Source organism: Erythrolamprus reginae, chromosome 1, assembly GCF_031021105.1.
Source record: "Erythrolamprus reginae isolate rEryReg1 chromosome 1, rEryReg1.hap1, whole genome shotgun sequence".
Classification (NCBI taxonomy): Eukaryota; Metazoa; Chordata; class Lepidosauria; order Squamata; family Dipsadidae; genus Erythrolamprus; species Erythrolamprus reginae.
In genome coordinates, this window is record NC_091950.1 from 291,348,584 (window position 1) to 291,365,304 (window position 16,721).

At 37.8% G+C, this 16,721-nt stretch overlaps 1 protein-coding gene across 1 annotated transcript in view; it reads right to left on the reverse strand.

Moving 5' to 3' along the window:
- The window catches only part of MMS22L (MMS22 like, DNA repair protein), a 104,165-nt gene that overhangs the window by 22,976 nt on the left and 64,468 nt on the right, over window positions 1-16,721 (reverse strand). The window contains exons 15-19 of the mRNA XM_070764781.1: window positions 7,606-7,793; window positions 5,132-5,282; window positions 3,638-3,780; window positions 694-836; window positions 36-195 (exon numbers count right to left, since the gene is read on the reverse strand). Of these exons, the coding sequence (XP_070620882.1) occupies window positions 36-195; window positions 694-836; window positions 3,638-3,780; window positions 5,132-5,282; window positions 7,606-7,793 (785 nt within the window). The remainder of the gene's footprint in view (window positions 1-35; window positions 196-693; window positions 837-3,637; window positions 3,781-5,131; window positions 5,283-7,605; window positions 7,794-16,721) is intronic.

Consider the following 16,721-nt stretch of genomic DNA (forward strand, 5'->3'; position numbering starts at 1 on the left):
TTGTTGATAAGGGGAGTACTAAGCATGAGAATTACCTATTATCTTGTAGGTGAGATGGAGTCCTTCTGCAGGCCCTTTCTTTATTAAATAGGGTTTTACATATTTTAATATATCACCAAGATATACCAAAGCCTTTGTCACCATGACTGATTTTTCAGGCAGATGTTGAAGCTCACTGTAGTTTTTTCCAACAGCCTAAGAAAACATAGGAAGGGGGGGGGGGGGAAGGAGAACAATTCTTGATACTGGGACATAGAATAGAATAGAATAGAATTTTTATTGGCCAAGTGTGATTGGACACACAAGGAATTTGTCTTGGTGCATATTCTCTCAGCGTACATAAAATAAAATATACATTTGTCAAGAATCATATGGTACAACACTTAATGATTGTCATAGGGGTCAAATAAGCAATAAAGAAGCAATATTAATAAAAATCTTAGGATATAAGCAACAGGTTAGAGTCATACAGTCAACATGGGAGGAAATGGGTGAAAGGAATGATGAGAAAAACTAGTAGAATAGAAGTGCAGATTTAGTAGAAAGTCTGACAGTGTTGAGGGAATTATTTGTTTAGTAGAGTGATGGAGTTCGGAAAAAAACTGTTCTGGTGTCTATTTATCCTATTAAGATAGGATAGGTCATTTTCTAATTCTGTCCCTCCAAAACTGCTATTTCTAATAAACACCATACCTCGATGAACCGGAAAACAGCTTCCTTAGGATCTTGTTTGTAGACGGACTCATCAGAGCGAGCCTTTGAGAAGATAGTTATTACTTCTGGCAGTTTGAATATCAATCTTGTAAACTCAGTTAGTTGTTCCATATAAGCCTTATCTGTTTATCAACACAAGAATTTGATGTGACTTAGCCTTGGAATTTTTTAATTAAGTATACATACAGTTCTTCAAGTATGGTGAAGTACAACTTCTACAAGTTCTTCAAGTATGGTGAAGTACAACTTCTACAACGGGAATTGTAATTGTAATTGTAAGCTGGATTTATAGACTGTGTTTCCTCAAGGAGCACAAAGAAGTAAACCCAGCGCTTCCTCCTCTATTTTTTTGAACAACATCTACAAAAAAACTTATAAGGCAGGTTGAGTTGAGAGTATAATTGGCTAGGTTATTTAGTGAGCTCCAATGGAAGAGTGTAGATTTGAATCTGAGCCTTATTATTCTGGACTAATACTTTAATCACTATACCAAGTTCAGATTCAAAAGACTGTAAAAATGTTTTTTTTAAAAAATAAAGCATAGATATTTCTTGGAAATCATAAGATACTGTGACTGTTAGTTAGTATCTCCCCCATCCCAACCCTTTGCTTTTAACCTCTCACTTTCCATCTTTGTTATTTCCCCTTGCAAACATCTGTATACTTCAGTAAACATAAAAAAGACAAACCTATACCCATTACATTTCTACATTTTACCCTCTACTCAGATCAATGTAGCTCCCAAGTTTAACTCCAATTCAGGTGAGATCATCAAAGTTCAAAATCTAAAATACATGAAATGACCACTAATTCATCTGTTGTCTTTTACACAAGTTTCACAGGTGTCTTACCTTTTGCTTGAAAATATAATAAAAAGAATCACTAGCATTAAAATCTATAAATACGGATTTTCAATTGTCACACAGCAAAATGCCCTTGGACACTAGTAACATAGAAGATTGACGGCAGAAAAAGACCTCAGGGTCCATCTAGTCTGCCCTTATATTATTTCCTGTATTTTATCATAGGATGGATATATGTTTATCCCAGGCATGTTTAAATTCAATTACTGCGGATTTATCTACCACGTCTGCTGGATGTTTGTTCCAAGGATCTACTACTCTTTCAGTAAAATAATATTTTCTCATGTTGCTTTTGATCTTTCCCCCAACTAATAGAATGTTTTGAAATAATAGACCAGATTTAACCTATGATTTCCAATTAATTACATTATTCATCAATGTTCAGGAAGTTTTGTTTTCAAATGAATATATTTACTTTAAATATATAAATACTCCTTGACTTTCGTAAGCTTCTTAAAACCCACCTCTGCCGCCAGGCATGGGGGAACTGAGATACTCTTTCCCCCTAGGCCTTTACAATTTTATGCATGGTATGTCTGTCTGTATGTTTGGTTTTATAATAAGGGTTTTTAACTGTTTTAATATTGGATTGCTATATGCTATTTTTATTACTGTTGTTAGCCGCCCCGAGTCTACAGAGAGGGGGGCATACAAATCCAATAAATAAATAAATGAATGAATGAATGAATGAATAAATAAATAAATTTTCAAAATAAGCAGCTACTCAATTACCCAAGTAGATATCCCATTGCCGCTGCTTCCCCTAACTGGAAAAATAAGACAAAAAAGTGATGGTACTGTGTCTCCCCGAAAATAAGCCATATCCCCATAATACGGCCAATTAGTCTTTTTAACGTATGAGCTGAAATACCCCCCATAAAATACCCCCCCCCCAAAAAAAAAGGGGGCGGGACATGCCGGGAGTTGTTCTTTTTGCAGCAGGAACTCTTGACCAGGAGACAAAGCACCTGCCTTTCCTCTTTCCTTCCCAACCCCCCTCGGCAGGAACCTTTTGGTTTCACGCAAGAAATCTTTCTCTTCCAAACTCCACCAGAAATGAGTCTTCGTGAGATTCATTGGACCTGAGTAGCCTCTTGGAGACAAAGGGGAGAAAGATTTCTTGCATTCAGCGTATAGCCAGAAGGTTCCTTCTCCTGGTGTTGTATCTTAAGTGCATTCTCCTCCCCCCCCCCAATACAGTGATGCGTTTGAAAGAGACAAGGAAGTGCCTGTAGCTGGCTGCTTCTGCTGGCCACAAGTTTGGCTGGACGGAGCTACAAGTGTCAGTTAGGACGTGTATCTCACAGCCAAACATGTCCCACTTGCCAGAAATGAGTTTCTGTGAGATTCTTCACGTCACCACTACTACCTTGTGGAGATTTGTTCCATTGCATGCACGAATGGCAGCAGGACCCCAGCTGCGCTGTCCCAGTGGCAGTCCTTAAGTTTGTACATGCAACGACACAAGAAGCTTTACAGACTCCTGCTCCACAAGGTGGTTGTGGCGGACCAGCTGCTTGATTGGTGCCAATAACAGGTAGGGGAAGCAGCGGCAATGGGACATCCAATCCCCCACTTGCTACCTATTGCATCCCCAAAATAATAAGTCCCCCCAGGAAATATGGCCAAGACCACATTTCAGAGTTCAAAAAAATATAAGGTCCTGTCATATTTTCAGGGAAACACAGTAGTGATGGTAGTGGTAACTAACATTGTGCATATAGTTGAAAAGACTAAGTTTCTATTGCTGCTGATCACATATAAGGTTAATGGGTAGAGCGCTGTACTGCAGGCCACTAAAGCTGGCTGTAGATCTGCAGGCCACCGGTTCAAATCTCATCACTGGCTATAGGTTGACTCAGCCTTCCATCCTTCCAAGGTGGGTAAAATGAGGACCCGGATTTTGGGGGCAATATGCTGTCTCTGTTAAAAAGTGCTATTGCTAACATGTTGCAAGCCGCCCTGAGTATAAAGAGAAGGGAGGCATTAAAAAAAATTGAATGAATGAATGAATGAATGAATAAATAGATAAATAAATAAATATAAACCAATGCACCTACTGGTAGTTTGCTCAGCATCTGTTCTGATCAAAGTCTCGGAAGGCTGATTGATAAACATTTGTAAAATGCAGCGAAACCACGACTGAACAAACAAGGATTGGTAAGATGAATGACCCATGCCAGTAAGAGCTTCAGCCAGTGCACTGTATATAGAAAAGAAAGCCAATAAAGAAAAAGAAACAAGGTAAGTAGAAAACTCATTCCTTCTCCTTGATTTATATCATTTTTTTAAAAAAATCTGTAAATGATTCCAAGAACTCCTGCCTCTAAGACAGTGTTTTCCAACCTTGGCAGCTTGAAGATATTTGGACTGCTGCTGGCTGGGTGATTCTGGGAATTGAAGTCCAAATATCTTCAAGTTGCCAAGGTTGGGAAACACTGCTCTAAGAAATGCCCCATATGCACTACAGCACAGAATGCCATGATTTCTCCCAAAACTGGGCAGAACAAACCGCTAGCCTAGTTTGCACAATGCAGACTGTAGCAAAATCTAGGATCTCACTTATTCCCAGTTTTCTAATAGTGCTTCAATGTACAGCCAGTGGAACAGTGAAAAAGTTCCATGCAGCTTATATTAGCTAGGGAGTTAGGAAAATCAATGAAAACATAATAAAATGTAAATGTTTTCAGGAAAATTAATAGAATGTATTGAAGTTGGTTGTCCTGAACTATTGAGAGAAGAAAAATGATAATCTGTGTGGAAATGCAATTTAGTGTCCTTACTCTCCACCATACACGCGTTCCCTTTATTCTTCATTACTCTAACCTCTGCCACCCCTCTTCTTTTATGACATTCGTCTTTCCCCACTATACATGTTTCCTAGCAGATTGAGAAGAATTAAGTCAGACATGAAAAAAGCATGACAAAATGACATTTGAAATTGGATTATTTATTGGATAATATTGGTATTGTTATTTATATAATTTAAAAAACATAAGATTTTCAACCCCAGCTTTCACAGAAATCTATAGTAGAAAAACTACATGTTACTGCAATAGAAGAAGTAAACCAAAGTTATGCCAATACCTGCTTTTATTCAACAAAGATGTTGCTGCACAAATCCCAGCGACCAGTTAGGTCCCACAGAGTGGGCCTTCTCTGGGTCCCGTCAACTAAACAATGTTGTTTGGCGGGACCCAGGGGAAGAGCCTTCTCTGTGGCGGCCCCGGCCCTTTGGAACCAACTTCCCCCCAGAGATTAGAATTGCCCCCACCCTCCTTGCCTTTCGTAAGCTTCTTAAAACCCACCTCTGCCATCAGGCATGGGGGAACTGAGATATTCTTTCCCCCTAGGCCTTACAATTTACGCATGGTATGTTTGTTTGTATGTATGTTTGGTTTTATAATAAGGGTTTTTTTTAGTTGTTTAGTATTGGATTGTTACATGCTGTTTTTTATCACTGTTGTTAGCCGCCCCGAGTCTGCGGAGAGGGGCGGCATACAAATCAAATCAAATCAAATCAAACAAACAAACAAACATGTTGCATGGCTTACCTGTTTTGTATCAGGTGCGTTAGATACCTTGAAACCAGTTGAGGGCAAACCATATCATCCCATCCAAACAACTGCATCATAGATATAACTGGCTGAGGCTGGAGATCTGAGGTACAAGTGCTGGGTAAATCCAAAGCTAGCAAAGTCAAACCTGTTTTTTTTTTGTAAAAAAACAAACAAACCACAAAGTGACTATGTGTAAGAAAAGCAGAGAGATAGAACAAACCCCCATCCTTTGTATACCACAGGGTGGTGGGGTTTTTTTTAACACCAAGATTCCTTCCCCTTCCCCAGTGAATATAAATAATTTAAAATCTTGAGCAGAGCTTCAAGACATATGCTTCAACTTTTCCTGCTTGCTGTTTGTATCTTAAAATCTGTTTCCACCAGCTGCTTTCTATTTCCAGGAAATTCTATTGTTAAAAATAAAAGAAACTGGAAACAGAAATCGTAAAGTGACCACGGATTATGCTATATGTTGTCAAACCAGCTTCATCAGCCGGGCTTACTCTCTAGCATAGATCAGCCCACTCTATTTATAATCCAAGTTTATTTTTATCTTTGCGGACATTTGCGGAGAGAGAAAAATGATATTGGCACTAATTCCTCAATCAAAATGAGTTAAAACTGTCGTATGTAATTTATTCATTGACTGAATATGGATTAAGAAACTTATACATTCACTGTTCTTTAGCATTTTAACACAAGCATTGCCACATTCTCAATATTAGTGACAAACAATTATATATATATTTTTAACAAAAAACTTTTTAATGCAATTGTGTAGGAAAACTAGAATTGACTAAAAGAAGGTACTAGCGCCTTTGCTGCAGTGTTGTATCCATATGCCATTACATGCCAAAGAAATAGCATTTTATTCTGCCGTTATTATATCTTAACTATTGCAAAGCTGGTGAAGTTCAAGGTCTTTTTTCATTAACGATTAGGATTTTAAGAATGCATATTTTCAGTTCTTAATTCATATTGAGGAAAATGTATTTAAATTCAAATCTATCTTTTACAAATAATACTGAAATAGATTCAGTGAGGTGTTATAACTAACTGCAAGCCTTCTTGCACTGATTTGAAATATACAGTTAGTCTACAGGAATATCATGGAAGAAATAGCACTATATTAAAATACAAAGGAACCGGATTGGGTGGGCACAGCTCCAGTGAAGTCAAAGATCACCACTTTTATAGTTATGTTGCAAGATGTTGTTCCATCTGCTAGAATTTTGAGTGGCATTCTTATAAGACTCCAGGATACAGGTTGGGGTTGTTGTTTTTTTAAAGTCACACAATGTATTTTGAAATCTTACCTGCTATATTTACAGAACAGTGAAGATTATCATAATCCTAGAGAAACCTGGGGGAAGGGAATTTGTAGCGGCAAGAGACTCTGAACAAACTCATTTAAGCACGGAGAATATGTGTGGTATTGAATATGGTGACGTATCAACCGTTAACATGGCTTAAGAGCACACAATTTCAAATATAATGAATATCTAACCAAAAAAAAGTGCCACTCTATTTCTGGATCCAAGGGACTCTGAATAAAATGAGACTTATACTAAGAGGAAAATATGAGTCTTTCTCTCTGTTGTGGTTAGCTCTGGCCAAGCTCCTGCCCCAAGGACTGTGGATGTGGGGGAGACATCCACATGCTGCAGGCCTGTTTTGCCCCCGGTGGAATCTGCTGATGAAGGTCCCTCTGACCAAGAAGACATGAGTGACAGGGAGGAGAGTAGGGCAGACAGCTCAGAAGGAGATCGATTATCTAGCTCCTCCTTGGATTCAGAACAAGAGTTAATGATACAGCCACGCATGCGGAGAGCGATGCATAGGCAACAACAACTGAGAGATTATTATCAAAGAAAATGAGGCCACCTGTGCTTGGGTGGGGCTGTGGTAATTAGTGAGGCTGCTATAAATAGCAGCCTGTGGGTTTGGCCATTGTGGAGGATTATCTGATCCTTGTGTTTCCTGACTGCTTTACTGACTGACCTTTTGTGTGCTGATCCCCCCCCGCTTTGAAACTAAACCAGGGCAAAGTGTGTTTCACTTTGTGAAAGAAGAAGGACTGTGAATTGCCTCACAGCTGCAAGCTAAGTATCACAGAACTGATAAGGGACTTGTACAAATTACCAGTTTGTTTGGAGACCAGTGCTCTTTGCTATACCAAAAGAGGGCTTGGTTTAAGTGAATTTTCATTATAAAGAACATTGTTTTGACTTTTCAAACGTGTGTGTGTGTCTGAAATTTGTACCTGTGAATTTTTGGGAGGAGTCTGCCAGAGAGCCCGACAGAACACTCCCCCCCCCCATTGAGGTGTATGCATGTATCAATAGGCTGCCTACAGGAATCTTACAATGTGCAGATAAATTCTTCTCTATCCAGTAACAAAGTTATTTAGAAACAGGAAGAATGCATCACGGTCACAAGAAAGACAAGGTCAACCTGGATGTACAAACCTGCAGCTGTGTCTGCAAGCTGATGAGAGGGATTCTTCACCATCCTCTGGCTCTTCAAGTAGGGAAAGAAATTTCTCCAGAGAGCTTTGGCAACAACAAGGTGGTGCTCTTTCGCCACTGATGAAAGCTGTGCATTGGGGCCTGGATTCCCTAACCGAAGTCTCTGGTTTAACTGCTCGTGTGCTGTTCTAAGAAGAAATAAAGGTGATGTGACCATAAAGTCTATTGCCCTGGGAGGAAGAGTAATTGATTTTTTTTTTAAGATGCATGAGGATGGTTGTTGTGCAACAGACAAACTAAGGATTTAGAAATCACCTTTCGTAATTCAAAGCTTGATGGAAGGACATTTATGCACACAAGCAATTTGATGGATAAATGATGGCATATTAAGCACCGTAAAGTTAATGTTAATTATTTATGTCATCCATTAATTATGCACCTCTTAATATGCCAGGCCCAAATGGGAAACAGGCAGTTCTAAAACGAATGTATTTATCAAATGACAAGTAAGTATGCTTACACTCCAATGCCAAATCTTTCATGATTTGTTAATTTTCTATGCATGGTGTATAGAAACTGGGTCAGGCACGGAAATCTATGAATATTTTTTCGCCCTCAAAAGCATTTATCTTTTTGCGGCCTCAGTAGAGATAAATGAAACAAACAAACAAACAAAGATTAACCCTTTTCAAGTATGTGGCAGCAACGCTCATAGCAAACTAAGGACTGAAGTTCCTGTTATATCTAAAGTCAGTCCTTTACAGAGACAATGTGGCATGAATTCAATAACACATTCAATTTTCTTTGATTCTGCTAGTACAATTCCTAGTACTTAATCTAATTTGGAAGTTGTGACTTTCTAAAGGCTCAATAGAGATTTGTCTTCAGGGAATCAGTTGGAGGAGGGGCAGGAAGCATTAATAAATTTGTCTGGCAGACTAGAAAGCGAGGCATTGCAGCTCTTGGACGATCAGCTAAATAACACGCTTATTAAAAACAATCCGTAGAAATGCACCATCATTCCTGCTCCTATTTATCTCATGGTCAGCTAAATTGAGATTGTAGATTAAGGTACTAGCAGCATTATTACATTTGCTTTATTAAATTCCACAAACAGCAGTGTAAAATCAAAGACAAGGCATGAGTCAAACTACAAGGAAACGCAGTTGTCTTCAAACTCCTTTTGGTAGTAGCTGACAACCAGATTGAAAGCAGAAAAGGACTTGTATAGTTGTGAATTTTATCCCAATTCTTCAAGAATGGAGTCGTCCCCCCCCCACTGTTATTATGCCGACTTTATTTTGTATGGGACCAACTACCGTCATAATAATTTGCTTGGAGTTATGTTAATTATCCAGCAGTGTTTAGGTCTACACAAAGCATCGAGGCAAAAAGCTTATGGAAACGCCATTCTTTCTTTATTCTCCTCCCTCACTTTGGATTGTTCAATGTATATATTTCTTGCCCTATCCATCTGTGGCAACTGCATTAATCTGCCTGAAACAGAAGACTTTGTAATAAAATTATAAATTGCAGCCGCAAGGAAGGAAAACGTGATGAAAATCACAAGGAAAAAACAACAACATAGAAACAGATGCTGTATTGCATGTCTGCACCAGTCAAAGAAACAAGACTTATGGTTGACATTTAACATTATGGACTCCTCCTTGATAAATAAACCATCTGAAATATATAAGGGGATAATAAATAGAGACCACAATATACTATCTGTTATCTGGGTTATTTTTCTCTCACTTTGGGGCCTAATATACAGTAACTATTTAGGTACTTGAAATTAAAAATCAGCCCTAAATCTAATGATGGATTTAAAAAACTACCTTTAACTGAATTTGTAAGGGGGCTCTTTAGCTCCTAGCAAATATATAAAGAAACTCAGAATGTACCTATTGACTAAATTTTATACTTTTTAGAATTATGGAACATGGATATTAAATAGATGACAGACAGACAAATAATAGATAATAGAGATAGAGATATTAATTAATTTTTGTGTTTAAAATGGCATATTAATTTCTCTATTGGAAAATTTGCAAAAAATTAACCACTAGGTAGCTGTATATGTATAAATACTTGCATATTCTTTTTTTTTTTTTGCATAACAGCTTCATAAAATATGCTTTTTTAAAATTATTGTCCCAACTTCAGGAGTAGTTTTTCTCCCCCCCCTTATTTTGAATAATTTTAATTGATTTTTTAAAATATGAGACAAACAAAACAAACAACATTTAACATATGTAGGAGCTACCATTGCTCCTCTTATTATAGAAGTCTTCTTAATACAAAAGTGAAAAAACTAATTCTATTTAGATCAATACAGAAAAGTTAACTTATCAATAAAATATCTATTTGTATTCAATACTAATATTAAAAAAATGCAATTTCAAATATTTTCTATTAATTATACAATTGTGGTTAGGATAATTAAACTTGATTAATAACAATTAATTAATAGTTTTTCAAGGGGTACCAGAAGCTGCAAAAACTTCTTCAGGGACAGAATCAAGCTATACTGCAACCTCAGACCTAGGTATTACTTTAATGGAAGAGGCCCAAGATTATTAGTTTGAATGAGAAGTCAAATGAAGACATGGGTGAATTACTTCTGCACTATTTTAAATACTACTGTAGAATCTGCAGTATTATCAGGAATCAAATTCAAAGCAAAGGAAATTTTACTTTATAGTGAGTCCCTCAAGGAATATGCCCCTTAAGACAAAAATATATACATACATGTTAGTGCAAGCATCAAACTTGCATGTAACCCTTTGGATCTTATTCACAGGCAAATGGTTACTTTTCTTGTCAAAAATACATACATACATGTTAGTGCATGCATCAAACATGCATGTAACCCTTTGGATCTTATTCACAGGCAAATGGTTACTTTTCTTGTAATCTGCCTCTTTTTCACAACAAAAACCAGGAACTTGTTAATATACAACAACAAATCTTGGTTCACAGCTAAACTTAAGCAGCTATGTCATTCCAAAGAGGAAGCCTATAGAAAAGGTGATAAAATGCTGCACAATCAGGCCAGAAATGTATTAACAAGGGAGATCAGAGCAGCAAAAAGAAGCTATTCTGAAAAGCCTTCCATCAAGGAACTGAATGATTACAAACCACTTGCTATAACATCTGGAGTTATGAAAATCTTTGAAAGGCTAGTGCTGTCCCACTTGAAAAACATCACAGATCCACTGTTAGACCCTCTGCAATGTGCTCAGTATGCTGTTAATAAGGCTCTGTACTGCACCCTACAACATCTTGAAACTCCAAAGACCTACACAAGGGTCCCCTGTGTAGGCTTTAGGTCAGCATTCAATACCACCATTCCAGACACTCTTCTAAGCTGAACCACCTAGCGTTACCTGAACATACTTGAACGTGTATCATAAGCTTCCTAACAAACAGGAAGCAGCAGGTGAAGGTAAGCAGAATCATATCAAGTACCTGTACATTTAGCATAGCATCCCTCCCAAAGGCCGTGTGCTCTCTCCACTTCTCTCATATACAGTGTTCCCTCGATTTTTGCAGGTTCGAACTTTGCGAATAGCCTATAGCACGGTTTTTCAAAAAATATTAATTAAAAAACACTTTGCAGGTTTTTTTCTATACCACGTTTTTTCCTGCCCGATGATGTCATATGTCATCGCCAAACTAATAATTTTTGCAAATAAATAACAAAAAAATAATTATTGTTAATAAATAATTATGTTTATAAATATCAGGATCACTAAGTGTCTTATTCAATGGTGAGTACCAGTAATAATGGTGAGTAAATGGTTGTTAAGGGAATGGGAAATGGTAATTTAGGGGTTTTAAGTGTTAAGGGATGGGTTGTGATACTGTCCATAGCCAAAAATGGTGTATTTACTTCCGCATCTCTACTTCACGGAAATTCGACTTTCGCGGGCGGTCTTGGAACGCATCCCCCGCGAAAATCGAGGGAACACTGTATACCAATGACTGCATCTCTAACGATCCATCTGTTAAACTACTGAAGTTCACAGTGATCAAACTCATTCAAAACAATGATGAATCCGCATACAGACTGGAGATTGAACAACTAACCTTATGGTACGAATGGAACAATCTGGAATTGGATACACTCAAAACTGTAGAAATGGTGGTAGACTTTAGGAGAAATCTGCCCATACTTCCATCTCTTACAATACTAGATAACACAGTATAAACAGTAGAGACCTTCAAATTTCTAGGTTCAACCATGTCGCAAGATCTAAAATGGACACCTAACATCAAAAATGTCATCAAGAAAGCATAACAAAGAATGTTTTTTTCTGTGCCAACTCAGAAAGCTCAAACTGCCCAAGGAGCTGCTGATACAGTTCTAGAGAGGAATCATTGAGTCTGTCATCTGCACCTCTATAACTATCTGGTTCGGTTCTGCCATCCAACAAGACCAACACAGACTTCAGAGGATAATTAGAACTGCAGAAAAAACAATTGCTACCAACCTGCCTTCCATTGAAGACCAGTATATTGCACGAGTTAAAAAGAGGACTGTGAAAATATTTACAGACACCTCACATCCTGGACACAAACTGCTTCAACTCCTACCCTCAAAACAATGCTATAGAGAACTGCACACCACAACAACTAGATACAAGAATAGTTTTTCTCCAAATGCCATAATTCTGCTAAAGAAATAATTTGCTCAACACTGTGTATTTATTAAGTCTACACTACTATTAATCTTCTCATCATTCCCATCACCCATTTCCTCCCACAAATGACTGTATGACCGTAACTTTGTTGCTTGTACTCTTAGAACTTATGTTGACTGGTTTCTAATATGATTTGATTGCTTATTTGAACCCAGACTATCATTAAGTATTGTATCTTATGATTCTTAACAAACTTTTCTTTTATGTTCACTGAGAGCATATGCACCAAGACAAATTCCTTTTGTGTACAATCACACGTGGCCAATACATTTCTATTCTATTCTATTTTATTCAATCTATTCTATTAGAAAAGGATGAAATTTATAATTGATACACACACACACACACACGTGTGTGTGTGTGTGTGTGTGTATGCATGTATGTATCATGCTCTTCAGCTAACCAACAGAAATAAGAAAATTAAAGAGGCATTATTGTGACATGTCTTTGGTAACTAACTGATATAGACGTTTGCAAATTCTTGTCATAAGAAAACTTAAAATACCATGTAAAAAAAATCTTATCAGCTTGTCACAACACATTCACCATGCAGTTAAGAGGATACATATTTAGTAAAGATGTATGAAAGAGACATTACAGGTTTAAGCAGCATATAATTTTCTCTGGAAATATACTTTAAAACGGCATAATATTTGTAGAATGTAAAATGTTAAGACTAATTTAGATTTTTAAAATTATATAAACATGAATGTATTTCCACATTATCATTACTCTAAAACTTGTCAACTTGCCTATCACTTAAAACACTTTTGGATTTAACATTCCAACATTTCCCAACAATCCAAATTATCTACAGAAAATAATCTCAATTATAAGAAATATAACTGTACTGCCAGAATTTTGTGACTGAGACTTATTAGTTTTCTTTTTGCTGCAATCTAGATATTTTATGCTGATACACCTTCTTTTATAAAATAAACAGATTTTACACATTCGAACAGAAGAAACTAAGAGGTAAATAGCAAAGTCACACTAACTAGCACTAATGATGTTACCTGATCAGATAATGAAACATTTTGCATGCAAACAACCAAACTCAGAGAATGCCAAGAACACTACAGATTTTATAGATGGAGACTCCTATGAGTTACAATATAGCTGAAGGCTTAATGTAGGGAAACTGTGGCAATATTTTCAAAAATAGATATATGCTTTGGAAATCATAAAACTAAAACAGCCATCTTAAATTCAAAACAGCTTTCCAGAATTGGATCCTCAATTTATGATCATATGTAGAATGAGGAATACAGGGTGTGTCCAAAAGTAATGCAATTTTTAAAAGAAGTAATTTATTGAACAGATTTGTACAAACACTTAAAATTCTTCAAAGTACTGTCCTTGGGCCTCTACACATTTTTTTCCAGCAACTCTGCCATGACCGGTATGCACCCTGGAAGGCGTCTTCAGGGACCTCTCGCAAGGTCTTTGTCACAGCTGATTGGATCTCTTCTATGGACGAAAAACGCGCCTTGCCACAACACACTACGAGTCTGTGAGCTCCTGGCCAAACACCAGATGCCAACGCTGCCCTCCCCTATAGTCCTAATATCGCCCCAGCAGACTTCTTTTTGTTCCCAGCCCTGAAAGGAACCCACTTTTCGCCCATAGAAGAGATCCAATCAGCCGTGACAAAGACCTTGTGAGAGGTCCCTGAAGATGCCTTTCAGGTCATGGCAGAGTCGCTGGGAAAAAATGTGTAGAGGCCCAAGGACAGTACTTTTAAGAATTTTAGGTGTTTGTGCAAATCTGTTCAATAAATTACTTAAAAAATAATTGCATTACTTTTGGAACACACCCTGTAAATGTTCTGCATAACAAGAAACTATATAGGGTGTGTTCGTTTACAAATGAACTGCCTTCCATTGAGGACCTGTATACTGCACGAGTCAAAAAGAGGGCTGTGAAAATATATACTCTGAAGAACTGAAGAAGCCTCTTGGATCAGAAATGAAACATCTTCAAGAAAAAAACAAAGAAAGTCCAATTGCCTTTTGAAAAACAACAACAAAAAAACATTTCTGGGACAACCATGACGTGGAGGATTGAGAATTTCCACAGAAATCTAAGTAGAAGCAAAAATGGCTGGTTCTCTTTGCCCAACATGACCAGCTCATCTTCTGGTTTTATGATTGGGGTTTGTGCTGCAAAGATGAGAGAGTCATCTTCTGTTATGAAGAATCTTATACTGAAAAACCAGCCTCTGACCCTGCTAGAAATAAGAGCTACATTACTCTTTAAAAAAAACAATAAACCAAAACAGAGGGAACTTATAGTGATTTCATGTCAGATAGAAAATTTGAGAGAGCCACAAATACTATACAAAGTGGCATTATATTGTCATTTAATTTTCAGGTTTAAGCAGCATCAAAAATTCAGATTTATAAATAAATATGACATATAAATGAAGTGGGAGGGAAATTACCTGAGACAACTAATGATAGTCTAAATTTTTAAGTTGAGGCAAGTTAGTACCGTAGAGTCCAGTGTTTCCCATCCTTGGCAACTCTAAGAGATCTGGACTTCAACTGGGGAATTCTGGGAGTTGAAGTCCAAATATCTTCAAGTTGCCAAGGTTGGGAAACACTGCCGTAGTCTACTAATACAAACACTGCAGAGTGCATGTGAATACACAAAAACATGCACACTGTATATACACTTCCTGGAATTTGGGGTGACAGTAATTGCTAAGAAAAGCTACCATCTTTTTTTCAGGGTTAACGGATACTTTTGTCAGATTTTTAGGTCAGATTAACCTTTTGCTCGCGATAGGGTTGTTTATTGGTTTTATTTTTACCGACTTTGAATGAATCTGAAAGAAAGGATGGGGAAATCAATACAAAGCAAGACAATGGGCGTTCAAGCCTCTGGCTATACTTGCTCTTGGTTTGGACTCGCACACAATTTTGCAACATGCTGAGACTGAGGAGGATTAGCCTGCTTGTGTTGAGTAAACTGATGATACCCAATAAACAGTTTCTGTTGTAAACCCCTTAGGATGTGCAAAGCCACACTAGTTGGCATTAGACCAGATAAGCTGTCGAACTAGCTGTAATCTCATTTAGACCTGAGCTGATCCTCCTGTCCTTTCACTCCACAGGATCAAGGAAAACCACCAAGCAAGCAGATGTATTAACAGCAGCACTGCTGGCTGGATGTGACAAATGTATCATAAATTCCCCTCTCTTTGTGAAAGTTTGCTTATAGCTTGAGCTGAGCCAAAGATATCAATGGATTGTGGAATTCATTAGTACTCTTAGTATTGCAGGCTATTTTCTATTTCTGGGAGGGCAACCTATTACCAGGTACTTCTGGAAACTTGCTCTTATATGATGACCATTTCCTCTTTCGGTTAGCACTTATATTTTTTATTTTTTATTTGCAGTTCAGGATGAACCATTAATTTACAGAGAGGCTTCGTGCTGATCGAGTGATAAGACCGGTCCTCAAAATTTGCTCTGATCTTCTAAGTCCTGCCCATTCTAGACACCTCCCATCATAAAATTGCAATTTAGGCATTTGGCACATATCCCATGGTCACCTGGTCACCATTGTAAGCCCCCTTGAGTCCTTCGGGATTGGGCGGCATAGAAGCCGAATAAATAAATACATAGATAAATAAACTTTGCTGCCAGTTTTCAAACAAACCTAGTGGGGCAAGTGCCAAGTAAAGCCACATGTCATTCTGGTAAATTCCCCCTGGTTTTCAGCTGCAGCACACTGTATTCTCCTTCCCATAGCCTCTCTTTGCACGCATAGTGCAAGTCTATGGAGAGGGGCGGCATACAAATCTAATAAATAATAATAATAATAATAATAATAATAATAATAATAATAATAAAAAATAATAGTGCCCTTTCTGCCTCAGCCACCCATGCCCTCCTTCCCTTGGCTGCTACACTATAGCACCTCCACCACATGTACAGGTTATGTTGGACCAATCAGGCTCTCTTCCACCCCTCTGTGGTACCCCCATGCTCTTTACCTGGAACCAGTGATGGGTTCCTACGGGTACGGTCAGGTATGCAGTACCGGTAGCAAAATTTGGAGCTCCACCCCAGAGCACCCAATTTGCACTGAAAGATGTTGAAACAAAATGCATACACCCACAGTGTGTGGTCGTAAAAAATTTGTAGCCCATCACTGCCTGTAACTCCTGTTGCTTACTGCTTAATGACCTGCACGTCTTAAAGTTATAACAGTAACTAGGACTGCTTGGGTTGCTGTTGTTAAGCAATGCAGTCATTTGACACTGTACTTTACAATAACAATGCTTATTAATGGCAATTCTGGTCCCAACTGCCATTGTAACCCAAAAACTATGGGTACATACTGCAGTATTTTTGAGATATCTCCCTCTCTGCCACCTTCCCTCTCTCCATTTGCATGAGT